At 43.9% G+C, this 18,388-nt stretch overlaps 1 protein-coding gene across 3 annotated transcripts in view; it reads right to left on the reverse strand.

Annotated features, from left to right (window-relative positions):
* The window catches only part of DMD (dystrophin), a 2,642,350-nt gene that overhangs the window by 839,167 nt on the left and 1,784,795 nt on the right, over window positions 1-18,388 (reverse strand). For 2 of the 3 annotated variants that reach the window (XM_056556147.1, XM_056556148.1), the window contains exon 52: window positions 1,590-1,707. In XM_056556147.1, coding sequence (XP_056412122.1) covers window positions 1,590-1,707 — 118 coding nt within the window. Of the gene's footprint in view, window positions 1-1,589; window positions 1,708-1,843; window positions 1,865-18,388 lie in introns of those variants that run through there. The other variant, XM_056556149.1, reaches the window with a different exon arrangement.

Here is an 18,388-nt window from a genome sequence, read left to right on the forward strand (position 1 = left end):
TGTGCATTGCTAGTGATAAATATTCCTGAGTTGAAGCTTTACTTTTCATTATAGCTTGAATTATTATTCCTGGGTTTCTATAATTTTACTCATGATTATTTCAGAGGTGGAAGATATACTACTGTAAAATAGCCTGGTAGCTCCTCCAAACCAAGCTTAACTTTATTTATCGGTGCTGTGTATTTTAGCAGTCCTTAGTTTTTTCCTGTTTAATGATGCAGAAATTGGTTCATTATTTGTATAATGACATTTCTAAAACATCAGACTTCCTGATTCCAACCTTCTGCATGTTTAATTATGACTCGATGCGCTCAGGCACAGCACCGAAAACTGTGAAGAAAAGAGTACATTTCTAATGTCATTCCAGTATATGAGCCATGGAAGATGGAAACTGATAATCATTTTATAGGGAGAGCCTCCTTCAGTAAGATTAACAAAATAACATTCAAATGTTAATGTGGCAGTGGGTAGAATGGAGGATTATGTACAAACATACGGCTGCTATCTCAAGTTACAAAAACTTTTATAAAATTAAAGGTTAAAATAGTGGTCAGTGGTGTTTATACTGTTTAGAGTACACAATAAAGTCTTTTAACATAAAACTAAATAAAAGTAACACTGAATTCATGCTTCTTCTGAATAGTTTCTAATTGTAACCAGTTACCTGCTGGCAGCCCCTGCCCAATGAATCATGGAATAATTATTATTTTTGCATCTTGTATTATTTGTCATCTTGCTGCAACTTTATCCTTAAAGATGAACTCCAGTTTGTAAAAACGTGTTGCCTATCCAGTTGATAGGGAATAAGTCTCTGATCACATGGGTTCAACCACTGGAACCCCCTGCGATCTCCAGAAAGAGGCTCAACTCACCTACTTGAGCTCTCCAGTCCCAGCCTTCCAAGACGAACTGGTCCGCTCAGTCAATCACTAGCCGCAATGATCTCCCACCTCAGCTGGTGATTGACTGACTGGGCCATCACTCCCAGACCAGTTTGACACGGAGAGTGGGGGCCGGAGGGCTCAGGTAGGTAAGTGAGGAAAACAATGAATTTCACCACTATCTTAGCTTACAACCAGGTACTGACAATTTCCAATATTATATATATTTAGATGTTGCAGTATAGCAATAATAAAATATTTCAATGGAGTACTACTTTAAAGTGTGGTAAGTTTAAAATGTGGTGAGGGAAAGAGTTGGTAAAAAAAAAAAAAATAACTGCCTCTTACCTTTCTCTCTCTCGCGCCGGTGCCGGTATAATGGAGCTCTGTTGCACCCTGTCCTGCATTTCCATGTTCAGGGACATAAGGCTTCAGCCTGCTCAGCCAATCAGTGACTAAGGTGGGACATCATTGTGGATGCTGATTGGATGGGCAGGCATGTGATGTCACATCATCAAACAGACAGCAGGCAGTGGAGCTCTGTTATACTGGCAATGGCGTGGGAACGAGGAAGGTAAGAGACACTTCTTTTTATTTTTTTTTTATTTTTTTTAACTTACCAACTCCCTGACTAGATTTTCACTGGACTGCCCCTTTAAGTGCTTTAATACTTGTACCACTATATAAATTATAGAAGTGTACACTTACTGCGATCTGTAACCACTGCTCGTGCCTCTGGATTGCTTGTTTTGTTCTTCAGGTTCTGAGCAGCAGTTATAAGTTCTTCCAAATGGGGTCGTTTTTGTTCCAAATCCTGCAGAGTTACCTATACACAATGGTAAATGCAAGAAATAAATACATGCATTTAAGAAAAGTAAGAAAAGCTAAACATGCTTTTATAGATCTACAGATCTATATTTTATGATTACAAAGAAATATCATCAATGAATATACATACTTACTGTCATTGGTTTTAAAATGAATTCCACTAATTCAATGGATGTGAAGTTCTTAAGTTCTGTTTAGGCCAATATCACACATTTACAGTAAAGCCCCATTATAGTACCCATATTACAGCCATAAATTCGGGATTTGTTTACCCGAATCATAAGGAACTATAAAGCTTCAGTATGAATTCAGGTGATGAGATCTTCAGTCAGGCTGGGAAATGCAGTTGAAATACGAATGTTGTAATATGGCTGTATTATACTTGTGTTAAACTGGCCTAAGGTACTAGCGAAAAGGACCTTTTTTAACGGCCCTCCTGTATCAATACTTTCCCAGGAGAATATTCCTCATGTTTCTCATATTAATCTTTAAATGCTTTTTATTAACACTGGAGAGAGCTAATGTGAATTCTGGCAGTTGCTTTGAGCTTTTGAAACATGAAGCCCATTACTAAAGTCCAACAGTCATCTGAATCCTCTACAAGGCTTGAACTAGTTCTATTATCAGATGTCTCACTATGACAAACCCTGCCATAAAAGAAACTAACCTAGCAACCAGCTGATCAAAGCAAGTCTTGATTCAGAAATGATTATATAAAAGGCACAGATGTTGGCACAACCTGTGTGGAGCTCAGAGGCGGCTCTCCCATTAGGAAAGATAGGCGGCAGCTCTGGAAGGGGCCTCACAACTGCCTAACTTGCCATCCCATGAGTACAATTTACTCAACGCATCCTCTACGCATTTAACTATATGAGCATCTTAAAGAAGCCCCTATAGGTAAATGTGGTGCTCTGCAGCAGTGACGTTGCTTAGGGAGGTGTGGTGTGAGGGGTTGTGCAGACCACACTGGGTGACACCACCAAGCCTGATGAACATTTCCTCCTAGATTGTTTCTACTTTATTACTATGCCTATGCTGCTCCTGCCCTGTGTACTTGATTCTTGAGTTGTGTTAAACAGTATGTTAGTACCTAGGCTCTGCTGGCGTCTCTGTCTGTCTAGGCTGTGATTTCAATACTATACAAAGAATAAAGACTCCTGCATGCATGCTGGTGAGTGCCTCCTTTACTGTCGCATTGCTGTTTGATTCAGAAACCAATGGGAGGTATCATGTGGTATTACATTTTAATGAAGCTCTTCATGTATTGGACTTCCTGGGAACTACTGCATGACATTACCTAATAGATGCCTCCTGGCAGCTCACAGACCTCTCCCAGCCCTATCTGTATGCATATATCTCTTTGGGATGAATTACACCCTTCCTCTGAAGCTGTGTTCACACATTGCCTTTTTGCAGTGTTTTTCTTTTTTTGCTATGATTTTTTATTTAAATTTTGTGGCCAAAATGGTGCTAATTTACTGCAAATGTACAAGTCAGGGTAAATAAAGTTATTTTTTTACAGCTGTGAAAACATGTGAAAAATGTAGTAATTTAACATGTGACCACAACCTGAAGGCGTTAAATATGCATATACTTCTTCCTCGTGACAAGATTTTTCTACTTTATCTGTACTTTTAATAAGGGAACACATTAAAACTGCATTTAATGTAAACTGACATCCACCTACTTTTGAATCTTGGCAGTTTAGGCTGCTGCCTGTTGAAGTCTAGTCAGGTGACCTCATGATGGTAACTGCCGTGATGAGAGTCTACCCTCTCTCTGCAAAGCTAGAGCATTCATGGGAAATTTAGGCAACAGTAAAAAATATTTTTAGTGGTGGAATTGCATTCAGTATGACTGGAGTACTCTTTAAACATGGATGGGGCTGCTAAAGAGAGAGAGATACTGATATGCATGTCCATTTTCACTAATAAGATGTTGGAATATAAAAGATGAAAACCATTGGGGAAATTTATTATGACCACGTTTTACAAGCCGGTCTAAAAAACAACCCCACCAGTGTAGAATTGCACTGGATTTATCAAGAAGTGCAAGCCTCTTCCCAATGTAGCAGTATGGATTTTAACTGCAGTCTATGCATGCAAGCCCAGTTTGTGTGAAACCATGTCCATTATGCCCCAAATCCCACCCACTTGGCAAGCGTGGTGCAGAGAGTTTGCAGAATACTTTTGGGACTTAGGCCAGTCTGCGGTTATGTGGTTTAATTTCACTATTCAAAAAATTGTAGAAACTGGGGAAAATGTAACATCGGTTTTAAGTTTTCTTTATTTTTTTGTGGTAAATTGTCACAAATGTTTATACAATGGGTGAAAAAGTCACAACACTTTTGTGCAAATCAATTAGACTCAGTTACGAAAACAACTTGAATGTACTGTGACATGGTAATCGTTTGAAATGGTTGGGTTATCAACCGTAACTTTTATAGATTGTCTCAACATTTTTGCCTATTCTCAAGCCAGCCTTTATAACACTCCGAAAATTGTCTATATCTAAGCTACTTTGCTTTTTAAGAACATGATTTGCATAGACAATGATAAATCCAACCCCCACACTGCGTTTGGTAAATCCATTGCTTATTGTCTGTTATAAAGTGTGCTGTATATTTAGGTTTACATTTCTTCTGTTAGTTCAACAAGAATTACTGCCAATTTTCAGACTGCCAAAAAATGCTGTCCATCAGTACTGATAATAGCTGTCTATATTGCTGACTGATACAATCAATGTAATGTGTACATAAAACTTAATATAATGAGAAAACAATGAATGATGAACATAGGATATGGCATGAATAATATGCAGGTCACCCAGTTGCCATACTGTGATGTTTACTAATAAGAATGTGCATATATTTGTCAATCACGTTCCCATACATTTTATTACATTTTCAATGCAATTACTGAATATATACCCAATGTTCTTTAGTGCAAAGGCACATTTCTCCATCCTTGCACAGAATAGCTTTGCATCCACTGTTCTGTCCTTTCAGCCATGAAACAAAAGATGTTCTTTAAGTTACACAAATGATCAACTAAAACAAATTGTTCTGCGGAAATAGATGATTTAATGCACTGATATGTCTGCTTAGTATAGCTAAGGAAAACGAAAAAACATTCAATCAAAAGACAACTCTCAACAAGAAACACTACAAAGTTCATAAAAAAAATCCAAGTTCATTATTAGTGCAATTATTGATTTGAGGACCACACTTAGAACCAAACCTTGTCTACATCTAAGCTACTTTGCTATCTATGAAGGATGTGGGGGAATTACACATGACATACACAATGGCAAGCGGGGGTAAAAAAAAAAAAACTTGATTTACCCAGACAGTGATAAATTACCTCCTTGGAGTGCAATGGCAATGAGTGAAACACTTAGCCACACATTTCTCTCAACTTGTGTGAAAAAATATATTTACAAGAACTGGTATAAACAATTCGTATACAGAAGCCATAATGCTAAATTAACACCTGAGACCCGTTATACCAGTAATAACTAACTTTATTACCAATCACCAGTTGCTAAATTAACACCTGAGACCCGTTATACCAGTAATAACTAACTTTATTACCAATCACCAGTTATAATGTAATTCTCATTTTCCCTAAGAAGCATTCAAGGTATGAAGCTAGAGGGGGGCAGGAGAGCAGCCCCAAAACAAGTTTGAGGAGGACTTCAACTGCACTCATCCCTAGCATACAGCTGGACGGTGCTGTTCATGTCCTCTCTGAAGCAGAATAATTGTGAAAAACTGAAAAGTTGACTTCCCCAAGAAAATGGAACACTTAAATGAGCTCTTTGTGAGCCAGAATGCTAAGGAGGTTCCTGAGTAATGGTATTATTTACCCTAATAGGTTAGTAGCCACTTCCTTGGGTTGTCACCAGTTTTTATGCTATTAATTCAGTGGCATAGCTGGAGGAGGGGTGGGGGCAGAGCACATGCCCAAGTGCTGACTGCCAAAAATCCAACTTTACCGAGGTCAGGGTATATAGATACAAGAAAATGGGAATAAATAGCACTTTTGTACAGGGTGCTAGAAAGCCAAAACCTTGATTTATTTAACATTCAGTAAACATTCAGTAAACATTTCTATAGAGTCCAGGAAGCTGCTAAAGTTTAAAAATAAATTGCCTGCAAGCTTTATGTAGTTCCAAAATTTAAAGTTGCTCTCAGCTTAGTTGAATATTTCAGTTCATAAACCTGCCCATAAGGTATGTGTCCGGGATAAAGCACACACATATGGTTGTCAGAGGTGTGTCTCTGGCCTGATATACATTCCATCTGGCAAGAATCTCTCTGCCACTGCTCCACTATATTCAGTAATATAACTAAAAATTTTACCAGGCAAACCTAGTTAACAGCCAATGATGGTGTTTAGCATTGGAAAACACTTGATATATAATTCAACAAGGAGATGTAAAGAAAAGTGGCACTCACCAGATTTCTGTGAGTTTCCATTTCTTACAAGTAGGGGGGTAAAACAACAGCATTTTTAAGGCCAGAAGAAGTGTATAGCCACAAAATAGCCATCGCCTCAGACGCCCCTGCCGATGTTGTTACCCCCGGCTTGTATGTCGAAAACTTAAAATAAAGAAATAAAAGTAAGCTATAAATGATGTACATTCTACACCTATGAACCCCTGATCACATTTTTGTTCCCCTCTACAGCGTATGTAAATTTTTGCTTTTGGTAAAACCTCTTCATGTATTAATTATTATCATTCAGAACAACTGTATGAGGCATTGTAAAAAAAAAATCATTATAAAAAAAAACTGCCACATTGTCATCACACTGCCTAAAACTTTAATCTTGCCCAGCAAATGCATTATCTTTATATTTGGAGTGAACAGCATTTTTTTTATTTGCATGTGAAAAGGACCTAGAAAAACTACTTTAAGCATGTCCATAGTGTGTACCCCTATAAAGGTAAAGCATGCAGTAAAGTCGTTCAAAAACATATTAAAACACACGATTGTGAGAACACTGAGATCTCTTTCTCAGATAGTGTAGTCTTTGGTAACAGTAAGTGCTGAAGATTAAAGGTTCTCTGATCCTGTGTAACATACTGAGTTGAAGTGCTTACTCAACAACCTCTGACCCCTGTTTGACTGTACCCACTGCTTTTCCTGTTGCTACACCACTGTCTACATTTTATTTTTGCAGATGCCCCAGGAATTATAGAATTACAGAGAATGGAAGTAAATTGCAGTGAAAAGAGAATAGTCCTGCTTCAACAGGAGGCTTGTCTGTTGGATGTCATTTACATTGTTACCCTATAGGTCAGTGTTTTACTCTTTGAGCACCCTCTTCAGTTCTTTATATCTGTGTTCGTGTAGAGCATGACTATCTGGTTATCAGTGTAAAGTGGAACTGTTGCACTGAAATGTCTGCTCGGCCATTCATTGGCTAAGGTGGGTCAACATTGCCTGCGTGTCGAGAAAAGTAAATGGAGATCATCAGCGATTTTCTTGCTCTTAGAAATGCAGTGACAGGTTATCGTGTAGGTGAGCACATTTATTTTTCTAACCATGTCTGCAACTTTTTTTAGGGGGTATTATCACTGTCTACAGCCTTGGCAAACTAGAACATGTCTTACAATTGTCTTTTTTTGGTTTGGACTTTTCAAAAAATGTATACATTGTGACATCATGGTCATATTTATCTCCTAAATGATGTACATGTGTTAAGCTCTCATACCAGAGATGTGTATTCTTTAGCATGTACTGTTGAACCACTGTTTGGGGTTCGCTATTTCCTTAAACTCTGCAAATAGGTATGGTCTTTATTGTAAGAGTATCCTGAGGTGACAATCCCCAGCTTGATGCAGTAGTGCTGATGTCGTGGTAGCATAGTGAGGAACAGAGCCAAGAATTGTCATCAAAACAATTGTCAGGGTGCAACAGGTCAGAGGACAAAACAAAATCTTAGTCAGGTAGAGTCTCAGCCGAATAGAACAAAAAGTGCCAAATAAACTGTTACGCCGAGCGCTCCGGGTCCCCGCTCCTCCCCGGAGCGCTCGCTTCACTCCCTCCGCTGCAGCGCTCCGGTCACGTCCTCTGACCCGGGGCGCTGCGATCCTGCTGCCAGCCGGGATGCGATTCGCGATGCGGGTAGCGCCCGCTCGCGATGCGCACCCCGGCTCCCCTACCTGACTCGCTCCCCGTCTGTTCTGTCCCGGCGCGCGCGGCCCCGCTCCCTAGGGCGCGCGCGCGCCGGGTCTCTGCGATTTAAAGGGCCACTGCGCCGCTGATTGGCGCAGTGGTTCCAATTAGGGTTTTCACCTGTGCACTTCCCTATATTACCTCACTTCCCTTGCACTCCCTTGCCGGATCTTGTTGCCTTAGTGCCAGTGAAAGCGTTCCTTGTGTGTTCCTTGCCTGTGTTTCCAGACCTTCTGCCGTTGCCCCTGACTACGATCCTTGCTGCCTGCCCCGACCTTCTGCTACGTCCGACCTTGCTTCTGCCTACTCCCTTGTACCGCGCCTATCTTCAGCAGCCAGAGAGGTGAGCCGTTGCTAGTGGATACGACCTGGTCACTACCGCCGCAGCAAGACCATCCCGCTTTGCGGCGGGCTCTGGTGAAAACCAGTAGTGGCTTAGAACCGGTCCACTAGCACGGTCCACGCCAATCCCTCTCTGGCACAGAGGGTCCACTACCTGCCAGCCGGCATCGTGACAGTAGATCCGGCCATGGATCCCGCTGAAGTTCCTCTGCCAGTTGTCGCTGACCTCACCACGGTGGTCGCCCAGCAGTCACAACAGATAGCGCAACAAGGCCAACAGCTGTCTCAACTGACCGTTATGCTACAACAGTTGCTACCACAGCTTCAGCAGTCATCTCCTCCGCCAGCTCCTGCACCTCCTCCGCAGCGAGTGGCCGCTCCTGGGATACGCTTATCCTTGCCGGATAAATTTGATGGGGACTCTAAGTTTTGCCGTGGCTTTCTTTCCCAATGTTCCCTGCATCTGGAGATGATGTCGGACCTGTTTCCCACTGAAAGGTCTAAGGTGGCTTTCGTAGTCAGTCTTCTGTCCGGAAAAGCCCTGTCATGGGCCACACCGCTCTGGGACCGCAATGACCCCGTCACTGCCTCTGTACACTCCTTCTTCTCGGAAATCCGAAGTGTCTTTGAGGAACCTGCCCGAGCCTCTTCTGCTGAGACTGCCCTGTTGAACCTGGTCCAGGGTAATTCTTCCGTTGGCGAGTATGCCGTACAATTCCGTACACTTGCTTCAGAATTGTCCTGGAATAATGAGGCCCTCTGCGCGACCTTCAAAAAAGGCCTATCCAGCAACATTAAAGATGTTCTGGCCGCACGAGAAATTCCTGCTAATCTACATGAACTTATTCACCTAGCCACTCGCATTGACATGCGTTTTTCTGAAAGGCGTCAGGAACTCCGCCAAGATATGGACTCTGTTCGCACGAGGCGTTTCGTCTCCTCGGCTCCTCTCTCCTCTGGTCCCCTGCAATCTGTTCCTGTGCCTCCCGCCGTGGAGGCTATGCAGGTCGACCGGTCTCGCCTGACACCTCAAGAGAGGACACGACGCCGTATGGAGAACCTCTGCCTGTACTGTGCTAGTACCGAACACTTCCTGAGGGATTGTCCTATCCGTCCTCCTCGCCTGGAAAGACGTACGCTGACTCCGCACAAAGGTGAGACAGTCCTTGATGTCTACTCTGCTTCTCCACGTCTTACTGTGCCGGTGCGGATGTCTGCCTCTGCCTTCTCCTTCTCTACAGTGGCCTTCTTGGACTCTGGATCTGCAGGAAATTTTATTTTGGCCTCTCTCGTCAACAGGTTCAACATCCCAGTGACCAGTCTCGCCAGACCCCTCTACATCAATTGTGTAAATAATGAAAGATTGGACTGTACCATACGTTTCCGCACGGAGCCCCTTCTTATGAGCATCGGATCTCATCATGAGAGGATTGAACTTTTGGTCCTCCCCAATTGCACCTCGGAGATTCTCCTTGGACTTCCCTGGCTTCAACTTCATTCCCCAACCCTGGATTGGTCCACTGGGGAGATCAAGAGTTGGGGGTCCTCTTGTTCCAAGAACTGTCTAAAACCGGTTCCCAGTAACCCTTGCCGTAACTCTGTGGTTCCTCCAGTAACCGGTCTCCCTAAGGCCTATATGGACTTCGCGGATGTTTTCTGCAAAAAACAAGCTGAGACTCTACCTCCTCACAGGCCTTATGATTGCCCTATCGACCTCCTCCCGGGTACTACTCCACCCCGGGGCAGAATTTATCCTCTCTCTGCCCCAGAGACTCTTGCCATGTCCGAATACGTCCAGGAGAATCTAAAAAAGGGCTTTATCCGTAAATCCTCCTCTCCTGCCGGAGCCGGATTTTTCTTTGTGTCCAAAAAAGATGGCTCCCTACGTCCTTGCATTGACTACCGCGGTCTTAATAAAATCACGGTTAAGAACCGCTACCCCCTACCCCTCATCTCTGAACTCTTTGATCGCCTCCAAGGTGCCCACATCTTCACTAAATTGGACTTAAGAGGCGCCTATAACCTCATCCGCATCAGAGAGGGGGACGAGTGGAAAACGGCATTTAACACCAGAGATGGACACTTTGAGTATCTGGTCATGCCCTTTGGACTGTGCAATGCCCCTGCCGTCTTCCAAGACTTTGTCAATGAAATTTTTCGTGATCTGTTATACTCCTGTGTTGTGGTATATCTGGCCGATATCCTAATTTTTTCTGCCAATCTAGAAGAACACCGCCAGCATGTCCGTATGGTTCTTCAGAGACTTCGTGACAACCAACTCTATGCCAAAATTGAGAAATGTCTGTTTGAATGCCAATCTCTTCCTTTTCTAGGATATTTGGTCTCTGGCCAGGGACTACAGATGGATCCAGACAAACTCTCTGCCGTCTTAAATTGGCCACGCCCCTCCGGACTCCGTGCTATCCAACGCTTTTTGGGGTTCGCCAATTATTACAGGCAATTTATTCCACATTTTTCTACCATTGTGGCTCCTATCGTGGCTTTAACCAAGAAAAATGCTGATCCCAAGTCCTGGCCTCCTCAAGCAGAAGACTCCTTTAAACGACTCAAGTCTGCCTTTTCTTCGGCTCCCGTGCTCTCCAGACCTGACCCTTCCAAACCCTTCCTATTGGAGGTTGATGCCTCCTCAGTAGGAGCTGGAGCTGTTCTTCTACAAAAAAAATCCTTCCGGGCATGCTGTCACTTGTGGTTTTTTCTCTAGGACCTTCTCTCCAGCGGAGAGGAACTACTCCATCGGGGATCGAGAGCTTCTAGCCATTAAATTAGCACTTGAGGAATGGAGGCATCTGCTGGAGGGATCAAGATTTCCTGTTATTATCTACACCGACCACAAGAACCTCTCCTACCTCCAGTCGGCCCAACGGCTGAATCCTCGCCAGGCCCGGTGGTCTCTGTTCTTTGCCCGATTTAATTTTGAGATTCACTTTCGTCCTGCCGATAAGAACATTAGGGCCGATGCTCTCTCTCGTTCCTCGGATGCCTCAGAAGTTGATCTCCCTCCGCAACACATCATTCCACCTGACTGCCTGATCTCCACTTCTCCTGCCTCCATCAGGCAGACTCCTCCAGGAAAGACCTTTGTTTCTCCACGCCAACGCCTCGGAATCCTCAAATGGGGTCACTCCTCCCATCTCGCAGGTCATGCGGGCATCAAGAAATCTGTGCAACTCATCTCCCGCTTCTATTGGTGGCCGACTCTGGAGACGGATGTTGGGGACTTTGTGCGAGCCTGCACTATCTGTGCCCGGGATAAGACTCCTCGCCAGAAGCCCGCTGGTTTTCTTCATCCTCTGCCTGTCCCCGAACAGCCTTGGTCTCTGATTGGTATGGATTTTATTACTGATTTACCCCCTTCCCGTGGCAACACCGTTATTTGGGTGGTCGTTGATCGATTCTCCAAAATGGCACATTTCATCCCTCTTCCTGGTCTTCCTTCTGCGCCTCAGTTGGCTAAACAATTTTTTGTACACATTTTTCGTCTTCACGGGTTGCCTACGCAGATTGTCTCGGATAGAGGGGTCCAATTCGTGTCTAAATTCTGGAGGGCTCTCTGTAAACAACTCAAGATTAAATTAAATTTTTCCTCTGCATATCATCCCCAGTCCAATGGATAAGTAGAAAGAATTAACCAGATCCTGGGTGATTATTTGCGACATTTTGTTTCCTCCCGCCAGGATGACTGGGCAGATCTCCTTCCATGGGCCGAATTTTCGTATAACTTCAGGGTCTCTGAATCTTCCTCCAAATCCCCATTTTTCGTGGTGTACGGCCGTCACCCTCTTCCCCCCCTCCCTACCCCCTTGCCCTCTGGTCTGCCCGCTGTGGATGAAATTTCTCGTGACCTTTCCATTATATGGAGAGAGACCCAAAATTCTCTCTTACAGGCTTCTTCACGCATGAAGAGGTTCGCGGATAAGAAAAGAAGAGCTCCCCCCGTTTTTTCCCCTGGAGACAAGGTATGGCTCTCCGCTAAATATGTCCGCTTCCGTGTCCCTAGCTACAAGTTGGGACCACGCTATCTTGGTCCTTTCAAAATTTTGTGTCAAATTAATCCTGTCTCTTATAAACTTCTTCTTCCTCCTTCTCTTCGTATCCCTAATGCCTTTCACGTCTCTCTTCTCAAACCACTCATCCTCAACCGTTTTTCTCCCAAATCTGTTCCTCCCACTCCTGTTTCCGGCTCCTCGGACGTCTTCTCGGTCAAGGAAATTTTGGCTGCCAAAAAGGTCAGAGGGAAAAATTTTTTTTTAGTAGACTGGGAGGGTTGTGGTCCTGAAGAGAGATCCTGGGAACCTGAGGACAACATCCTTGACAAAAGTCTGCTCCTCAGGTTCTCAGGCTCCAAGAAGAGGGGGAGACCCAAGGGGGGGGGTACTGTTACGCCGAGCGCTCCGGGTCCCCGCTCCTCCCCGGAGCGCTCGCTTCACTCCCTCCGCTGCAGCGCTCCGGTCACGTCCTCTGACCCGGGGCGCTGCGATCCTGCTGCCAGCCGGGATGCGATTCGCGATGCGGGTAGCGCCCGCTCGCGATGCGCACCCCGGCTCCCCTACCTGACTCGCTCCCCGTCTGTTCTGTCCCGGCGCGCGCGGCCCCGCTCCCTAGGGCGCGCGCGCGCCGGGTCTCTGCGATTTAAAGGGCCACTGCGCCGCTGATTGGCGCAGTGGTTCCAATTAGGGTTTTCACCTGTGCACTTCCCTATATTACCTCACTTCCCTTGCACTCCCTTGCCGGATCTTGTTGCCTTAGTGCCAGTGAAAGCGTTCCTTGTGTGTTCCTTGCCTGTGTTTCCAGACCTTCTGCCGTTGCCCCTGACTACGATCCTTGCTGCCTGCCCCGACCTTCTGCTACGTCCGACCTTGCTTCTGCCTACTCCCTTGTACCGCGCCTATCTTCAGCAGCCAGAGAGGTGAGCCGTTGCTAGTGGATACGACCTGGTCACTACCGCCGCAGCAAGACCATCCCGCTTTGCGGCGGGCTCTGGTGAAAACCAGTAGTGGCTTAGAACCGGTCCACTAGCACGGTCCACGCCAATCCCTCTCTGGCACAGAGGGTCCACTACCTGCCAGCCGGCATCGTGACATAAACAATCTCAAGAATAAGGCAAAGGTGGCATCCAGGAACAAGGCCAATCTATTATTAAGGACAATCAGAAGTCAAAACCAGGAATAAAAGCGCAATGAATAAGAGTCAGTATAGGGTATAAACCTTTAATCAGTAGATAAGGCATGACAGGGCAAATCTCATGTAAATAAGATGCCAGGCCAGATCTAGTCTTCAGGAGAACCACATCCTGATCTAGAAAGGTGCAGAAGATTGGGCTAGAGCAACAAAGCAACCAGATGCAGTAAGTGACAGAAGCAGAAGCATGCAGAGCTAGACTTGGGCAAGGGGAGTAACAACATCATTCCAAACACGTGAATAAAAAAACAAGACAAAAAAACAATACAACCTACTTTGACTTTAACACAAAATGAGCATCTGATTTACATAAAACAAACTAACCAGTAGATTGCCATAAATGTAACACCTCTGGATGCAGTAAAGCTGGAATTATAATGTAATAAGTCTTTATTACATTACCTTGCATCACATTAAATAAGTCACTGCTCTGGATCCTAGGTCATACAGATAACAAATTCCTACCTTGGATGTCAGCCACTGAACCATCCAGTCTATCCACTGTGCTCTCAGGCGATATCATTTGTATTCCACAGAGGTTTTCTCCGGCACACAGGACCAGTCTGAGCTGCATCTCTTTGTATATTAATGTAATTAGCTGCAGGTGTTGCTATTTAATTAACAAGAGCCTTCATTCAGCCACACGTAGCAGTCTATAGACCATCCAGACTGAACAGATCACACGACCCCGCTCCAGTCACGTTTGCCCAGAGCAAAACTGTCACCCTGATTTACAAGAGTCGTGCAATTTTACTCTTTATCATTAACATAGTGAGATGATATTATCACTTAGAAACTAACATTTTTTGACAGAGACATTCCTCTAAGACATTAAATTTAACAGTGTCAACAGTTTTCCCAGTTGTGTTACAAGTATTTTTTTTTTTTTTTGTAATTTGTAAGGTTATAGTACAAGTTTTTGTTAACAAAAAAACTGTGACTAAAGTCAGTTCAATCAAAGAGAAAAATAAAGGAAAATATCCAAGCATATTTCATTCCAAATCATAAAGACAAGTTTTCTTTTCTGTTGACTATTGATGGATCATCTGAAGCAATGGTTGCCTGGATCAATGTTTGAAGACTGAGCACAAAACATTAATACAAGTATAAAAGTTAGTTACAGTAAGTTATTACCTTTTTTCCTCCCAAGAACTCCTCCTCCACCCTGTGCTCATCTCAAGTATAAGAGGGGTTGGGTACCAAATCATAATCATTGTGTGTAGCTAAAACATTGCCAACATGCAATGTCCAATAACACAATGTTGCCGCAACATTGTGGATCTGGAGTCTAATTACATTACAAAGTAGAAGAAAAAGATTTGACCAGCAGATTTAGCTGCTTCAGAACTTTACAATTAAGGCTTTTTCACCAAAACACGGCAAGCCCATCTCTGGGCTCTGATTGTATAGATCTGCACCAGCAGGACTCTCAGAGAGAGCACATTTCTATTTCATGTGCATAGGAGATGTGTTTTCTTTCAATGGACAATTTCTTTAAAAAAAATAAAGCATCCCTTGATGAAAGTTTACTTTGGGTATAACTGACTGGATGCATAACTGAGGTTGAAAGTTATAATATCGGAACCCTTCACTCTTATTGATGAAATAAAAAATGGACAAATGTGTATATGTATAGGCATTTTTTATTTCCCTGTTGGCTTCTAGATACCAACTGGACAATACTAATCATGGTGCTTTCCTTCTCATTGAGCAGCCAGTTATTGGAGCCCAATATTGAGACCAGGATTGGCTAATTACTTTCTTACAAAAAAACATTTTTGCTGTTGCTGTGGAAAATTACTATTGGTGCCGAAAATAAAGCTGCTAGTATTTAGCAGTTACAGACACAGCACTGTCATCCTCATTACAAACAGCAGATGATAACTAATGTTGGAATAACTCCAGCTACTGACAATAAGAAGACTTTGTGAACTTATTAAAAATAGGAACCTATAATGAGATTAAAATAAAAATAAAATATTAACCTAAACACAGTTTTGGCACTGGGCCTTGTTTTCTAAATCTGGTAAAGAAGAAGGAATCCCAAACGACAGACTATCCAATTGGTACACCTCCAACTGACTGTGCCCCTCCTCTGGAAGGCTTTTTTCTTGAGCCAACATATGCAGCAGCAGCACCTTCACCTGCTCCTGAGCTGATCATACCAGCAGATCTACGTCTGGTACATTTGACAGATGTTCTGGCACTTCATGCTCTGAACATGTCACCTGGTTCCCATGTTCTGTCCAAAACTAGATCATTATCATCATCAAACTCCTTTTCATTGTCCCCACCACTTCTCTCAGCATGAACTTCTAATGTCTGATCATGAGTTTCTTGCTCCCCTTCAGCGTATCCACCAAGATGCCTTACAGTATCACCATGTCTAGGGCCGGGTTCACATATGTCCGGCATCCGGCATAGGTGAACTCAGCCTAGATCTTAACGGTCTAAAGGGGAGAAAAGGTAGATCGCTTCTTGGTGTGATAAAAGAGAGATACATAAAAATGAAACAAGACAGTAGCTCACCAGATTTGGTTGTGTAACGGCATACATAACAATGGAAAGCACATCAAGAGGTAGTGTATCCGCAGCCCTCTGGCTAGGCAAGGTATTCAATCGGTCTGGCTTCAAGGAGAACGCCAGCTCCACGTGGCGCAGGATACAAAAGGAATGGAGATCAGATAAAATCGAGGTAGTTTATTTACCAAGATGCAACGCGTTTCGTTGCGGGAAAGCAGCTTCATCATGATGCCTGATGAAGCTGCTTTCCCGCAGCTAAATGCATTGCACCTTTGTAAATAAACTACCTCAATTTTATCTGATCTCCATTCCATTTGTATCCTGCACCACGTGGAGCCGGCGTTCTCCTTGAAGCAGCACATATTAGGCAGCACATAGTTAGAGCCTCCCTTTAGGCAGCACATAGATTCCCCCATATTAGGCAGCACATAGTTAGAGCCTTCCTTTAGGCAGCACATAGAGCCCCCCTTTAGTCAGCACATAGATTCCCCCATATTAGGCAGCACATAGTTAGAGCCTCCCTTTAGGCAGCACATAGTTAGATCCCCCCTTTAGGCAGCACATAGATTCCCCCATGTTAGGCAGCACATAGTTAGAGCCCCCCTTTAGGCAGCACATAGTTAGAGCCCCCCTTTAGGCAGCACATAGAGCCCCCCTTTAGGCAGCACATAGATTCCCCCATATTAAGCAGCACATAGTTAGAGCCTCCCTTTAGGCAGCACATAGATTCCCCCATATTAGGCAGCACATAGTTAGAGCCTCCCTTTAGGCAGCACATAGAGCCCCCTTTAGGCAGCACATATTTAGATCCCCCCTTTAGGCAGCACTGGTTTTATTTCACAGCCAAAAAAGTTTTTTTTTTTATTTGAACAACTGTCAAACCAAATGTGATTTGCACTAGTGCGATAATGAGCAAAAAAGGTTGCCAGCGGAGTTCCCCTTTTAAGCAGAGGTCCCCAACCAGGGTGCCTCCAGCAGTTGCAAGACACACAGACTGAACTTGTAGCCCTTTTAATACTGTAGTTAGTTGCTTGAAGGAAATTAAGTTTTACACCGGAGTACCCCTTTTAACCAGCGGTTCCCTCCCAACCAGGGTGCCTCCAGCTGTTGCAAGACACACAGACTGATATTTGAGCCCTAAAAAGGGTTTTTTGGGTGCTGTCCTTAAAGCAGATGTTAGACTAGTGCTTTAGGAGTAAAGTGGACCCTGAATACACCACCTAGCAGCAACTTAGCTATCGCTTTCCCTATTACAGCAGGAGCAGCTTCTCTGTCCCTCCACTTTCTAAGCCTGCAGCATGCCAAATGAAGGTAAAATGGCGTCCATGCAGGAGGTAGGAGGGTCTGGAAGGGAGGGACTGCTGCTGATTGGCTGTAATGTGTCTGCTGACTCTGACTCACAGAGTCAAAGTTTACCGCAATGTTAAAGTATAGGAGGCAAATCGGACTTCACATATGTTCGCCCGGCGATGCGAACGCGAACATGCTAAGTTCGCCGGGAACTGTTCGCCGGCGAACAATTCGCGACATCTCTAGTGAACGGCGTGAACGTAAAAAAAAAGTCTTTGACACAGTCTTTTCATATCAACCATTGAAAAGGGGACGCTGCTCCCCGAAACGCATCTGGTCCAAGACTGCCTTTGCACAAGAAGTCGGGACTATTTGGATTTTTTGTCCACCATTATTGGTCTTTTACTGCCCTCTCAGCTTCTCCCCACGCCATCGAGGTAGAGAGGGATCCCACACCAAAGCCCTCCAGCGCTGCCAATACGCTCCAGCAGACACCGCAATGACTATCTGTACCGGACATCTTCACCTCTCCTACACCTTCCCCGTGCTGCCGGGGCTGAGAGGCATCAATCCGGATTATCGTTCAGCGCTGCTATGCGCATATAACTGCTTTCGCCGGAGCCGGTAAGAGGCACTAAGTGTGTGACTTTGATCTATTTTCCCTCTTGTACTTTGTCCCTGTGCCGTCGTGGTATAGAGGATAGATCTTTAGCGCTATTGTGCATACAAGTATACTCAGTGGGCTCGTAACTGCGAGCCTTCAGCGCTCCAAAAACTTTTTATTGGACATATCCTATTACACACATTGGACATATCCTATTACATACGTTGGACTATAAACCCCCACCATTGTCCCACCTTTTTAGTGCCATACTATTTTAACGTCATATTTTAAATGTTTATAACTAACTTTTACCATTCTATTTTAGTGAGCTGTCTGCGGCAAGTACCCTGCCCCAGACCTCACAGTATTATTCAATAAATGTAATTATATTTTATATCTTATCATCATACACTTCCTTTCTTTCTTATTTATCTCTTATTTATTCTGCCATATTCTAAATTTTCTTCCTAGCCTAGCAGGACTGCTATTTTTCCATTTTTTAATCATTGATATATATATATATATATATATATATAT

This window comes from Hyla sarda, chromosome 2, assembly GCF_029499605.1.
Source record: "Hyla sarda isolate aHylSar1 chromosome 2, aHylSar1.hap1, whole genome shotgun sequence".
NCBI lineage: Eukaryota > Metazoa > Chordata > Amphibia > Anura > Hylidae > Hyla > Hyla sarda.